General features: G+C 40.4%; 2 protein-coding genes and 1 long non-coding RNA gene across 7 annotated transcripts in view; 1 reads left to right on the top strand and 2 right to left on the bottom strand.

Annotated features, from left to right (window-relative positions):
- Positions 1 to 10,272, bottom strand: part of kank1a (KN motif and ankyrin repeat domains 1a) — a 65,212-nt gene extending 54,940 nt beyond the window's left edge. For both annotated transcript variants that reach the window (XM_046034049.1, XM_046034050.1), the window contains exon 1: positions 9,739 to 10,272. The gene's annotated coding sequence lies outside the window, so the exon portion shown is untranslated. The remainder of the gene's footprint in view (positions 1 to 9,738) is intronic.
- The window catches only part of fbp1a (fructose-1,6-bisphosphatase 1a), a 10,074-nt gene continuing 4,823 nt past the window's right edge, over positions 9,888 to 15,138 (top strand). The window contains exons 1-5 of one of the 4 annotated variants that reach the window (XM_046034051.1): positions 9,888 to 10,024; positions 12,190 to 12,382; positions 12,850 to 13,012; positions 14,549 to 14,641; positions 14,970 to 15,110. In XM_046034051.1, coding sequence (XP_045890007.1) covers positions 9,973 to 10,024; positions 12,190 to 12,382; positions 12,850 to 13,012; positions 14,549 to 14,641; positions 14,970 to 15,110 — 642 coding nt within the window. In that variant the 5' untranslated portion in view covers positions 9,888 to 9,972. Of the gene's footprint in view, positions 10,155 to 11,469; positions 11,736 to 12,189; positions 12,383 to 12,849; positions 13,013 to 14,548; positions 14,642 to 14,969; positions 15,111 to 15,138 lie in introns of those variants that run through there. The other 3 variants (XM_046034053.1, XM_046034054.1, XM_046034052.1) reach the window with 3 other exon arrangements.
- Positions 11,405 to 12,502, bottom strand: LOC123959778. Its single transcript, XR_006822392.1, has 2 exons — positions 12,054 to 12,502; positions 11,405 to 11,725 (listed from the first exon to the last, which is right to left on the bottom strand). It is a non-coding gene; the product is annotated as an uncharacterized LOC123959778 (long non-coding RNA).

Raw genomic sequence — 15,138 nt, 5'->3', positions numbered from 1 at the left:
GGGGGGGGGGGGGGGGGGGGGGGGGGGGGGGGGGGGGGGGGGTCTTGGTTTGGCTGTTTTGTCAGAACCGGAGCTCAACTGACAGCTGTCACTCCAACCTTAAAAACACAGAACCACAGAGTTTTTCCCTGAACCACAACAAACAGATTAGGTGTGAAATCCCTAAAACAAGTAATCATCATCAGTCAGCATCTTGTTAAAAAGACCACAGCACATTGATGTTTGCACATCTGCACATCCCAGCCAAAAAACTGGAGCTCCAGCCAGCCTTCAGGTCAGACTCTGGGCCTACAGTGGAACTAGAGCAGCAGCTGCAGACACAACAGACACACCTCATCCCAAAACTGTGACTAGACCCTCAAACCAGTTCACAACATCTCTCAGATATCAACTGTGCAGCTCTGGCTCATCAGTACTTCACCCACATGCTTCCAGCGATCAGATCAAAACTAACAGTAACAAAGTTAGCAACAAAGATATTTTTCCATTTAACAAGCTTGTGTGACAGAAATAGTTGCAATACACACACTCTCATAGTAGATAACCTTATGGAAGAAAAAGAAAAAACAGAAGAGTTCAATGCTGCATTCAGTGGCAGCACCGAGCAAGCAAACTAAATAAAATCACAAGGTGTTCATCAGCAGGTTCTGAATCCAAATAAGCAGCTCAAGAAATGAAGACTTCAACAGAAAAACACAACAGTTGTGTTAGAAACTGCATACTTGTTGCCTGCCCAACTCAAATCATATTTTGCACTCACCTTGCTCAGCTCATAAGTTACTTTTGTGAACGCACATCCTTCAGCTGCAACTGACAGACAGCTCCCAGTACAATCAGAGGACACATCGCAGAGAGAAATAAGGGATTAACATGGAGACGTCACCCAGCGCTGTCTCACACGGCAGAGCACAAGCCAATCACAACACAGCCGGTCAGACACCAAACACACACACACAGTAACCTGACAATACCAGCCACTGAGGGAGACTGTAATATGAGCTGCCGGGTGACCAGCGGGCCGAGCCTCTGGCGCTCTCTCAGCCGTAAACAGTGGCATCCCTGGAAGCTGTTTCTGTGGTGTAGAGGATAATCTAAGTGTTGACAAATTTGGGCGTTTCCAATAGCCTGCGGGTTAAAAAGATGCACATGGCGAGATTTTCTTGTAAAATATGCCTTTAAAAGTAATCCTCCAACCTAAATCTATCTTTTGAGAACATCGCCTTAACGTTAGTTGGATTTCCTGCAGATTGAAAGGGTTCGGGAATGGTGACCTTTTTCATGACAGGAAAAGAGCATTAAGACTAATTATTCATTCTATCAATTATTTCTTAATCAATCATTTGGTCAGTAAACAAAATTACAATGAAATGTTCCGAAAGCTTCAGGCAACGTCTTTAAATTGCTCAATTTGCTTGAGAAATGAATTAATTATCAAAACTGCTGCAGACTAACTGACTTGTTTCAGCTCTAATTAAAACACTGATAGAAAGAAGTAAGGTGACTCCGTTGCCTATGGCAACCGGCAGCGCTTGTAGAAGCAGCAGCCGGTAGCTCCTTAAAACTTTGCTATACTTTTGTTTTTGTTAATCCGTTTTTTCCTGCTTTATTGCCAAAACATGCGTTACCTCTGACATAAGTACACTCATTGAAAGATGAAGACAGGGTTTTTGGATTAAAGAGCAGCGGACCACGATCCACCCGGCCCAGGCGCTGCGGCGGACCACGGTGATGGCTTAGAGGAGAGGAGCCATGTTGGCCCAGCTTGGACTTAATTCTGCTCCTAAAGAGCCGGTCTGGACAAAATCGGACTCATGTTGTCCAAACAACGGAAACCAGACACTGTTGTGCCCGCATCGTTACAGAGACCTGCTCTATCAACATCACGGTTCAAGCACTCCATGAGAAGTCCATGTTGTTAGCTGTGAGTGCAAGACTTCGGCAAGATGAGAGGAAGAGGACTCTGTGTTTTACATCGATGATGCTTGGTGCACAAACGCAGTCGAGATGGAATCTGTTTCCCAAGTGTTTATTGTGAAGATGAAACTTTCATGTTATCATGTAGTTTCATGTTTTCATCAGATGCAAATTCAAAAATGCACTGTGCAATATTCTGGGTGTATACGTGACAAACTTTTTAAATAATTTTATTAGGGCTGACACAGAATAGTCGAAGATTCAATGGGCGGAGCCTGATTCGACTGTCAATCTCACAGTCGAAGCTTCGCAGCTAAACAAGGATCATGCCATTTTGACCATATGGGGGTGCTCAACATCTACCAGTTTTAGCAGGTATATTATCCATTTCTGGGAGCTTAGTACTTATTCGCCATTTTAAGTTATACTTTCTCCATTTTTGTGTTTGCTCACTAATTAATCTGACTCCTTTTCCGCCTCATTCCTGTATGTGTCCGCTTTGTTGACCTTTTCCCATCAGCAGTACGTTTTCTAAAGTTGCCGAAAGGACACAGCTAACAACTGACATCTGCACTGGTGTGTTTGTTGTGGCTTTACCTGGTCTGTGCTTATAAAATATCCTCCGTGTCCACGTGTTAGGTAGTCAGGTATCCACTGTAACAGATCTGAAGCCCACAGCTTCTATTCTCTGTGAAGAAGCAACTAACAAAAAACTTTTCAAAGCCACCTTTAAAGCCCACAGAGGGTGAGCATAGTTACAACAGGCTGTTAGTGGAGCAACTGTGTCTACTCTTAATTAAAAGACACCATAGATTCACCTACATATGGGCTCAATTGGTAAACACACTTCCACCCACTGAAGATGGCTTTTTCTTTTTTTAGCTTTTTGACTGAAAGCATCATGGACAGATTACCACGCTTTTATTAAGGACACACAACCGGTCCACAAGTGAGACTGTGCAATTTTGAATGAAGAATGACAAAATTAGAAATGAAAAGTTGAATTCAAGGGCAGTAAAATGCACCCTTACACTCTGCTACATCCGTTCTTGGTCTGGTATGACTAGCAGCTTTTGGTAGCAAATGCTAATTGTCACTTGCTGCTGTTCAGAAATAAGTTTTAGACTCACTCTGAGCTGGTCTTAGCTCTCCTGATAAGGGCTGAGTTCTGGCTAAATCTAATCAGTCTGCCCAGACTGCCTTCTTATGGAATGCTTCAACTTGACAGGCGAAGTCTGTGCATGCCCGCATAGCTGAGGGATTATCACAGTATCAGTTGAGCCCTGAATTCCCATTGCACCTGCCTTGCCCTGCTTAACGTACAAGAAACGGGCGGGATTTTTCACTCCTCCTTTTCTCAGACATCTTGCCTTTCATTCACAAGTAGTCCTGACGGGATAATGACAAGCGGCGGGTGAGCTGCTTCTAAAAACTGACACTTCCTTCTGACAGAGATGTGCAAAACATTAACTGCTTGTATTTACAGTTCTTTCATGGCTGCCTCCATCATTTCAGCAGCCCTACTTCAGATCCACTGAGGTCACTTGGTGTATAAAGACAGAGAAAGCTGCAAGCATTGTGGTTAGAGTAAGTGCAGCAGTAACCACACGACTGCTGGTTTAATCCCTGCCCAGAGTGGCAGATTGAGGGATGATACACTCCCAGCTCCCGTCACCTGATGCAGCTGGTCCATGACTTTTCACTTTGTGAATCATACAGCATTTTGATGGATTTGTGTTGAATGATTGCCACGTCAAAGACTCGTGGTATGTACTATTATTATAAGAATTCTCTCAAAAACTCTTAACAGATGAAAGCGCCATACGGTTGCTTTCAGTGACATATTTCATCAACATTGCCAGAGTAGTTTGGAATGAAAAACAACATCATAAGAGCCATTGACGCTTGTCGTGTTCATCGTATGAGGGATTATTGTCATCCAAGTGTAAATGTATTGATTTTTGGTTTAGTTTTTTTTTTTTTTTTTTTTTTTAAATGGTCTTTGGACAATTGAGGTGCTATTTAGCTGTTGTCGGGTCTGTTCATGCACAAAAATTGCAGTAAAACCAAAAACCAAGCAGAAAGCGTCACACTACCATATGCTTTTGTCCGGGTCTATGCAAGCAGAATTCATGATCATCCTTGAAGAACAAATACAGCACTTGATCACTTCTGGCTCAACAGCTACTGTGATTCCACTTCCGTGCTTGGTGGGTCATCTAAATAACAGAAAGGTCCAGAGTCAGAAAAATAAATGAATAGATGTGATTAGAGCCAGTGTAATTTGCTGATGTTGGCTTTACCTTCATATATGCTGACAGAAATGTAAACACACATTTTACAGGCTGCATTTTTGGTGCAACATAACAGTGTTTTTCTAGATTCAAGTTTAAAGTATTTAGTTGTAACTGGGCTTTGTAATGTTTTTTGTACAATCTGGAAAATCTCTCATGTCAGCACTGTACATGTTTTTTGTCACAACAAATCACTAGATTTGACGGATAATTTCCAAAAATAGTTATTAACTGTTTGCTTTGTTTTGAGTTGTAGTATTAAGCCACATATTTATTGTGATCTTAAAGCTTGAGTTTTGGCTTTAAGAATACTTTCTCCTCTCAATGCAGTGTGCCAATAGGTGAAGTTGTACCAGACTCCCACTGTACACTATTAAACAATATATCAGCAAATATACTATCAGCAGAGCCTTCTACTGTGTGTGATAGCTTAGCTATTTTCAGCATTGAAGAAAAGTGAAAATCGCCTGCATTATTCTTATAGTATGGGTAAGACTGTGAAAGATAATTGAGGTGTTTGGGGTTTGCTGCCTCGCCACATTCTGTTTTTTCTGCTACTCCTCCCATTGTGGTCAAATATCAAAACAATAATTTACAACAAGCCTTGTCAAGCAGAGTGCCTTTTCCTCAGGGCATCTCTTCAGTGTGCAATTCATTTAATTCATGGGGTCAACCCATTAGATTTGTCAGAAACCATGAAAGACTAGCACAAAGCACCAAGTTTTGTCAACGACAATCCTACAAGTAATGTTGACGATGACCCTCCTTTATTAATAAAACCTCCTTTATTATTAAAGCATTAATAAAACTAATGTTTCTTTGGTCTGTACAACTTCAAAAGCACGTTTAATTACACCCAGTTTGAGATGGTAGCAACTGTATTTTGTGTTAACATGTTGGATAAACCACATGTCTGAGGGGTGTGGTCAAAGTTTTGAGTAATTGTCAAAAGTTATTCAGTAAAAATGTTTTCCAGGCAATGTTCATGAAAAGTAGGTCCAAATAATATCTTGCCTACTATCCAAACAAGTCAGTAGGTATTAATGAGGGCTCAAAAGTTAAGAAAATGGAAATATATATATGCTGTGAGAACAGGAAAAGATCCTTAATTCACGACTCATTTAAACAAAATTAATTTGTAAATGGCAAATGTCAATGATCTCTGATATAAAGAGCACATGGTGACAGAGGAGGCATGAATGAAAGAAAGGGCTTAACATACCAGGAAACAAAACATCTTTGTGAAACACACTTCAAGGTTTACCCGGGGTTAATCCCAGCTAAACAGAGAAATACCTTCACTCATTCATGTTCACCACAACAATTTTCCTCCCAACAGAAATCTCACACAAGATGAAGCATGCAGGACTTATCTAACAATTCTCCATATGGTTTAAAAGACTAGCTCCTCAGACTAAAACAAAAAAAAAAAAAAAAAAAAAAAAAGTGAACAGTGATATTTAATAGGACGGTTTTAAGCTTAGCACACGCGTCTGTTCTCTTGTAATGCCTTAAGTGATGCAACAATTTCAATTAACTCAGTTCACAACCTCAGCAGATTCTACTGACGGGGCTGTACAGGCCTTAAAAATGCAAAAGAGGTTATCATGTTTACCATCAGCAGCACAACAACTTCCTCCCATCAAGCTATTTTTGGACATGAGGAGCAGAGCTATTTAACAAGCCAGAGGAAAAATTGGGTTCTTAAAATTAACATTTCTTAACAGTCTACAGTAGTATATTACACAAATATCTTTAAAGGGTAATTTTAATTGGTCGAACCATCTTAACAGTAACAATTTTTCGAATTATGAACTGGGGCAGAAACAAACTTAAATATACTTAAATTTCTAAAGCCATATTAGCAGCCCCACTAGTTGGGCAAAAAAAAAAAAAAGGACATTTGACCTGACGGCGGCAAAAGGAAAGTCCGTGTTGTTACGTAAATAAAAATGGTTTAAAGGGAGAAGTTTGACATTTTGGGAAATACCCTTGTTTTGTTTTTCGTTGTGGATAACGAGAGGGTTGATAAAACTCTCACGTCTGTACACTAAATGATGCTACCGTCAGCAGCCGGCTAATTTAGTTTAGCATAAAGACTGAAAACAGGGAAAACAGCTAGCCTAGCTCCGTCCAGTGGTAACAAAGCAGACTTATTAGCACAATGTATTTGTTAAAAAAATTTTTTAAAAATAACTAAGATTTGTAGTGGCAAAAATATATATAACACCGGAAAAATTTTAACACCGCCACAACTCAGCAAAAAGATCTGACCTTTACATCAACAATAACACACTTAAATGTTTGTACAGCATTCTATATAATAATTGTGATTAATGAGTGCATGAAAAAGCCAACACACACACACACACGTCTCCCAATCCATCTCAGGCTCTGTTAAACCCCTAAATCCAGCAAGCACTGATTTACAAAGATTTTCAAGCAGCTCTGCCAGAGCTTTGATCACTCCAATAATGACTTCCTAGCAAATTTGCAAACAATGTGGGGCTGGCCTGGCAGCTGCCCCAAACCCCTGGAAATCTTTTAGTAGGATTCCCTGAAGCTTGACTTTTCTGTTTTGTTTTTGTTACATTCTACAAGTCCTCCATTTAAAATATGTTGTTGATCTGATTTTACCTTCATCAAATATGTACTTTTGTACAGTTCTCAGTCACGGTGGGTTTGGTTTGGTTCAGTGCTATTCAAAGTAGGTTTGATCTTGTAATAACAGGGCAGTCCCTGAGGCTCATGTAGGTCTTCATCCCACTCTTAAGACCTGAACAGCTGTAACAACTCCCTTCACATCCACAGTCAAACGCTCAGACCAATAAGAGTGTTTTTTTCAGGGAGTACAGACGGGTAAAGAAAAATTCATCTTTTCAAGCTTACACAGCCAGAAAGGCTGTATTTTAAAGCACCAAAACATGCAAGAGAAGCACAAATGGGACAGAAGCATGCACAGATGTTCAGCCAAAACTAAAATTACAACTTAGCACCCCCTCAACATAAAATTACAGAGAAAACACTACAGCAGGGATTCCACAAAAACTGTACAGCCGCAAGAAAAGCAGGGACAGATTTGATGTGCAACCCGCTCAGATGGGGCAGTGGAGTGGAAGTCATTTTCTCTAAACAAACACTGGAGGGATGGGAGTCATAATCACAGGGAGGTGGGAGGCTGGGGGTGACACATCTAAGCAGCGGAGGCCCCGCTTTGATCATGTGGACAGAAGGGTCGTCTCACTAAGGTGTTAATTGAGAGACCTCAGCCATATGTCCACGAAGGCTGAATGACGAGGCTGATGATGTGGACCCGGAGCTCCGCTAAGCTTGATGTACCAACCGATGCCAGGCTGTGCTTCCACCCAGTGAGAGCCTGAGGAATGCTCTGTGTTTTGCTGGAGGACATGCACAATGCACAGATTCAACAATAAGCTTGTTACAGTACGAACAAGCCTGAGCTCAGAGACGTCAGTACATTTACGCAAAAAGTCATAAGTTAACCTAAACTGTGCATTAATTAGCAGATATTTTATTAAAGTACTTTGCTTAAGTGACAGTAATTTTACAGTACGACAGTACAGTTTGACAGTATTTTAATTATGTGATTAACTTAGAAACTGCTACAATTTTAACACTTGTCAGAAAAAGGCTGTTTAAATCTTCCTGCCTGCAGAGGGGTTAAAAAATAAAAAATGTATTGATTCTGAAATGCGTCGTCACAACAGACAGACAACACCTTGAAGACATAATGACCCGTATATTGTGTAACTAAAACAAACTTTTTGGCTCCACTGCCAAGCCCCGGCAAGCTGAAAAGAAAAAGAGATCCGTCCAAGATTTAAGTTCACCACTCGTTAAGGCAAATATACGTCAAATGCCAGTTTATCATTAGGTAAACTTAGCTAAAAGTAATGCTGAGAATCCTATCTTTATGAAATACAACTGAACTCAAAATTACAAGAGCTTTTGAAGCACTTTGGGAAGTGAGAAGATGACTCCTACAGATCTGGAAATGTACATGCCAAGGTCAAGATAATTGGTATTTAGTTACATTCTTTTGTAATCAGTGTTGGTCTGATTAGGACGGCATCAGTATAACTTATGTGTCTTCATAGGTTAATTAATTGAAGCTTAAACTATTGTCATAGAATATAATAGTACACAGCTCATGAATGGATTTTTGTAAAGTAACTTATTGAAAATATGAAATTTTCCCAAAGTGACTGTACAAAAGATCACCAGGTTCACCAAAGACACACGAGGTTGGTCCTTTAATGTCTGGGGGAATGCTTTGTTTGGTCTCCTGGATGAAAGCACTGTTTGTAATCTGTATTCCTATTATACCCAAGTGTAGAAAAATGGATTCAGGGATATGCCAAAAGTGCCACACTGGAAGCCAAAGAATTTCATTAAACTGCTGTCACAGAGCTCATATTCTTCTCCTTGACATATCAATTCAGTGCTTTGTCACTACAGAAATAAAGTGGAGAAGCCTCAGAGCACAGCAGAAGATGAAGAGCCCTCTATTTGATCCTAGTTCATTACCAGCACAATAGGGACCACCATCCAGGTCTATATCTCCACTACTTTGATCCTTAAATGCTTTAGCTCCCCGCCACAAGCGTTTGCAGAGCTTTCATCTGCCTGCTTTAACCCCTGACAGTAAGAAAATAGGTGGTGGTATGCCAAATCAGTAGAGGAAGAGTGAACTCTGGATGTATGGTTTGGAGACTGGATACCAGTCATGACCAACAGCGGCTTCATTTACACTGTGCGTGCAACATTTCAAAGTTGATGACAGTCCTTTTCTGCAGCCTATAAGGACAGGTTTGTTAAGAGTCAAGCACTGTACTGCAAAATAACTAACTTATTCTTTTAGAGGCTTTGGGGTGACATGCAGGTCAATGGTGAAACCTGATTCAACCCGTTAAATCCACGGCTAAGGTGAGTCAGTATGGGTCATGTAATGTGAAGGGATTACTAAAACACATAAGAGACTGGTCAGTGTCTGAAAACGGTTTTAAGAGCAAAATCCTTTCCAAAAAAAAAAAAAAAAAACGGGAGCCCCCTTGATAAAAGGTTCAGGAGTTAAATCTTGATGGATAAACTGCCCTTTCCCGCCTGTAATGCTCGCACCACATTTCCCTGCACTTGGAGCTCAAAGTTCAACCCCATACTTGAGATACTGAACACGTTCATGACACCTGTCTGGTGCGAACAAGCTTTGTTAGATCGGGAGTGGGAGGAGGGCAACCAGATTACCACAACTAGGTACAACAAACACCATATGACTTTAAACATAATCCTGCTTAACCAGCAGCGCTTCATGAGATTGTCTGGTCGCCGCAGGACCACCTGACCCAGAACATGCATCGAAGACAGATTTGAGTTTAACTAAAAGGCTCGTGCGTGCTTAAATAAGCGCACACACACGTCCTCAAAGGCATACGCAGTATAAATATAATAAAATGAACACATCATTTGCATTTATCAGAATCTCCCAGAGACTGCAAAGCGTTTAACTTACCCGACGCCAAGTGTCCCCAAAGCTCTTTTGGGACCCGAATGAAACTCCTCCTCGCTGTTAAGTCAACTCACTGTCCTTGGACTCAAATTCTCGGAGAAAATCGTCTGGATAAAGTAGTAACTCAACGTCAAACTCTACGAGGTTGTATCCTGTGGCACACGACACGTCCCGTCCGCACCACCAGCAGCCTCTTTGTACTTGTCCGCCTCAGCACTAAGTTGTTAACCGGCGGTCATGCGCAGTCGGTGCCCAGAGAAGCTCAGCCCGCTCCCTGCTAATAATGAAGGTCGGTGAGTGCTACAGGTGTAGCTTACCTGCGGCGAGGGCGGCCTACTTTTACTGCCCGACCTATACGTGGCTAAGTGTTTATTCTGTAACCTTCCTGGTGGAAAGTTAAAGCAGTTTACTTCAGGAAGGTAACAATGCTAGACAGCCTTAAAAACGAGTTTAAGCTAGTTAACTAAGTTAGCTGTTTGTTGGTGTAACTAAAGCACTTTAACTACTGCTGTTAACGTTAACTTACACATTATCTGGCAACTCAGCAAGATTTACCGATTTTATTTACTGGCATTAGTATGAATGGTTAATTGAAGTGTACAGCTATGCATCTAGTAAATTGTCTGACAGTTCATAGATTTCTTTTAACTTGTCTTCCGCGAAACAATATAGTTCTTAGATAGTCTTATCTTAAATGGTCTAGTTTTCGTTAGGCGCATTAATACGAGTGTTTCTTAATAGTTCTGTATCACAGAAGTGTCTTTTATGGGCTAATTTCAACTATTTGTAAGACGACTCAGCCTGTTAAATGTTTGAAATGTGGTACAACCACAAGTTTACATAATTGTAACGCTACACAGTGTTTTCTTTACAATATTAATGGGATTTCTTGGCACACAGCTACAGTGTTAAGGACAGAGCAAAGTGTCAGTGCCCGAAAAGTTGTTGACTGGCCAAGACCGCCATCTAGTGGCGTCTTGTTTCAACAGTTCAACACTAGAAAATGTTTTTGTGGTTTAACTTCACTACAAGCAGTTGTGAAAAGGTAGTAAGTACATTTACTCAGGTACTGCACCAAAGTTTAAAAAAATGTTGAGGTACGTGTGCTTTACTTGAGTATTTCCATTTTGTGGTAGGCCTACTTTATAGTACTTCTACTCCACTAACTTACATTTAAGAGGCAAATATTGTATTATTTTCTCCACTACATTTATTTGATAAATTAAATTACTGGTTACTTTGCAGATTTAGATTAATAATACAAAATATAATCAACAAATATATTAATATTATATATTATCAATATTAAAGTTTAATTTACTGAGAAATTCACAAGCTACCCTGTAGTTTGTAGTTGGCCTAACATTAGGCTATAAAGAAGGGTAATTAAAATTAGCTCCACCTGAAACATCAAAGTGAGTGAATGAATTAATGCATCAATAACTATGAGAACTATATTTTGTTGATAATGTTTTTGCATTCATGACTTTTACTTGGAACAGAGTAGACACTGAAATGACTAGGCTGCTTTAACTTAAGTACAAGATCTGAATACTTAAAACAAACTAAAAAGGCTGTAGCCTTGTTTTGCTCAGGCTCCCTTCTTTACTTTTTATTTATTTAACCAGGTCAGCAGTAAGAAGCCTACATGTAGGTACAATAGAGAAAACCAGATCTTTTTTTTTTATTGATTTATATGTACTTAAGAGGATAAATAAATACATGGATTACATGGCCAAAAAGTATGTGGGCACCTAAAAAAACATCTCATTACAAAATCATTAGCATTAATCTGCTGCTATGACAGTTTCTTCCCACTGGTGTTGGTGATTCAAGTTTATCCCAAAGGTGCAGGATGTGGTTGAGATCAGGTCAGGGCTCTTTGAAGGGGTTCATCCACACCAAACTGGGGAAAACACTTCACCTGGCTTTGTGCAGTAGGACACTGTGACTGTCCTGTTGAAACGGGGACGGGCCCACCCTAAAAATGCTTGCACAAGGTAGGAGTCACTCTTTTGGTCAAAACACATTTGCATTATTTAGCAGATGTCCCTTACTAATTGCACATAATGGGCCTAGCCTAAAATCTGAAAGCTAAAAACTTAACCTATCTAAAAGCAAGAAGAATGTGAATGCACTATCAGAGGTAAAATTTTGAAACCGTTCATTCACACTATCGTTTTCAAACCTGCTGAAAAGTACACGGCCCGTCTTGCGCAACGACAGTTTGAATTCAGGCATGCACGGCGTCTATTATTCTGGTCACATCCTTCTATTGGCAATATTATCATTTCATAACAACCTAGTTGTGTTTGTACCAGCGGGTCGTGTTTCCAGCGGGGCCACACCTCTCCTGTAGCTCTGGATTGGCCCTTATGTCTTCACTCCCTCCACTGAGTTCCGCGTTGCAAAGCATTTAAGTTCTGCAACATTTCCTGCAACTTCTACTCTCAGGCTTCAGAGGACCATCTGCCACCATGTCTGAACGAGGAGCCTTCGACACCGACGTGGTCACCATGACCCGGTTCGTTATGGAGGAGGGCAAGAAGGCGAAAGGCACCGGAGAGCTGACAACGCTGCTGAACTCGCTGTGCACGGCGGTGAAGGCAATTTCCTGCGCTGTGCGCAAAGCTGGGATCGCCCATCTGTGAGTAAACAATCACACCGAGTTGAAGATACTGTTGTTTATAAAGTAATGGCACAGTAAAAGTACCAATAACTGAAGTTTCGGTCCCGTGCATCCACGTTGCTAAGCAGGAGATTTAGGTTGTCTGTGCGCCAATCAGGAAGCGCATACCTAAAACCACCACGCCCTCTATGGAGTGGTTCACGAGACATACAACAAACAACTTTTCATTTAGTGTCTGTTATGTGCAGCTTTACTGCCAGAATCCAATAGAAATGTTCATGAATGACTTCCCTTCCACAGTTTTATTTCCTCATGGTCCTCACTGCTGTATTTTAATATTTTACAAAAGTTGAATTTTAGATGTTTTACACTTAAACACAGGTGATCTGGTTTTGTTTACAGAGAAAGCTCTTTTTTTCCAGTTATATTCCTTTCACTCCAGTTTTCACGCTCACAGTTGTTTTTTTTTTTTTATGTCTTATCAGTTATGGTATTGCTGGCAGCACCAATGTGACAGGTGATCAGGTGAAGAAGCTGGACATTCTCTCCAATGATCTGATCATCAACATGATCAAGTCATCTTTTACCTCCTGTGTGCTGGTGTCTGAAGAGAATGAAAAGGCCATCATTATAGAGCCAGAAAGACAGGTAAGTCGGTCTATGTGAGCAGTGGACTAGATGTTGAAACAAAACCAGTAAGTAGTAAGTAAGTAGTAAGGACATAATATTGCGCCTTTTACACAGTACTTTACAAGAGTAAAGTATTAGATTAAGACCATCAAAACAATAAAGAGACAACAGTAAAACATAAGCAACAACATTATATAACAGTAAAAAAAAAAAACAACAATAAAATATTAGCAATTAAATACCTTAAAACACATTACACAGCACAAGGCAGGACAAAGGCCAGTTTGAATAAGTGCCTTCAGCTGCTCTTTAAAGGCCGCAGAACGTATGTCTAAAAGAAGAGCGTTCCGCAGAACGAGCACCATCGCTTAAAAAGCTCGATTACCTTTTGTTTTCAGTCGAGCATGAGGAACAACCAGTACCCTGGTCAGAAAGCATAAGTGACCTAGGGCTGATATAAAGGTGGAGCAGGTCAGGGATGTACAAAGGTGCCTGACTATGCATGGCTCAATATGTGAAAAGAAGAACCTTAAAATCGGGAACCTGACGTGGCGCCAGTGCAGACGACAGGACGGGTGTGATGTCAGTTGTCCTACGGGACCTGGTCAACAGCCTCGCTGCAGTGTTCTGGACCACAGTATTTTTTGCAACACCTGAAGCTGTTTGAGCAGGATAACATTTGAGGTCCCTTTGGGTTTGGTAAAACCTGCTTTCAATTATTTGGGATCTCATTTCTGGAGTGACCCCATCGGCAGACTGAAACAGGCTCATCCAGTTCTCTGAGTTAATATAAATGTTTTTCATCAGATAACCTGCTCAATAAAAAATGGCTTGGGCTTCTGTTCCTCAGAAATAATATCAGTCTATCTATCTAATACTATATTATTCTATATGTGGACACCCCTGTCCATAAACTGTTATGTTATATGAAATTAGATAGCACAGTCTCATGCACGCCCACGAGGGTGATGCGATACAGATTCCTACTCATGGTTTCATACTAATCCGCTGATCTACAGGCTGCAGTAATGGGTGAAGAAACACAACAACCTGCCAACAAAAGGCAGGGAAGAAGAGTGCCAACTAGTAAATATGAATGTAAACCAAGGCTGCATCTAACAATTATTTTCTTTGTCGATTATTTTCTCAATTAATTGATTAGTTTTTTGGTTTGGTTAAAATGTTAGAAAATTGTCAGTTTTTCCCAAAGGCCCAGATGATGTCATCACTTGTCTTGTTTATATCCACAACACAAAGATACTCAGTTTGCTGAGATTTAAAGAAACCAGAAAATATTCACATTTAAGAATCAGGGAATTTTTTTTTTTCTTTAAAAAGTTTCTCAAACCAATTTAATCAATTATCAAAATAGTTACCGGCCTAATGTAAACAAGAGGATTTAAAATACTAAATATCAAAAAATCAGGTTTAAATGTTTTAAGATGAAGGGAATGCATTCAACATGTTTGTTTGACCTCACACAGTGTGTTTAGGCATGTAACACAACAACGCTTTTGTTTGTTTACAAGAAAACGGTTCGTTCTTCTCTTCCAGGGCAAATACATTGTGTGCTTTGATCCTTTGGATGGCTCCTCCAACATCGACTGTCTCGTCTCCATTGGAACAATCTTTGCCATCTACAAAAAGGTACATACACACGTTAAAATTCACACGAAGTGTCTTTGTCCTTGATTTTCAAAGTCATAACAGAATGATTTTTTAATTAGCTTCAATAATTGTGTTGAGTTTTTAAAGGCCAAGACAGATGACTTAGATTTTATGACCACTTTTATCATTACTGTATGTGAACAAGTTAATATCAGCGGTTTAGTCCAGACCCACAGTAAAATAATGTCCGGCAGACAGATTCAATTCCTCTCTATTCCATTGTTATTGATAATAAAGTTGCCTACACTCCACTGAAATGATAAATGAAAAGGGAATAATTCCTGGATTAGTTTATGGTTTCCTTTAGACCACAGATCACGAGCCCTGTGAGAAGGACGCCCTGCAGCCTGGCAGGACCCTTGTGGCGGCAGGCTACGCCCTCTACGGCAGCGCCACCATGATGGTGATCTCCACTGGCCAGGGAGTCAACTGCTTCATGCTCGACCCAGTTAGTACTCTCTTGAAGGACCCGTGTC

Source organism: Micropterus dolomieu, linkage group LG21 (assembly GCF_021292245.1).
Source record: "Micropterus dolomieu isolate WLL.071019.BEF.003 ecotype Adirondacks linkage group LG21, ASM2129224v1, whole genome shotgun sequence".
Taxonomy (NCBI): Eukaryota; Metazoa; Chordata; class Actinopteri; order Centrarchiformes; family Centrarchidae; genus Micropterus; species Micropterus dolomieu.
The sequence above is the reverse complement of the archived record's forward strand: the minus strand, read 5'-3'. Positions and strand labels throughout refer to the sequence as shown.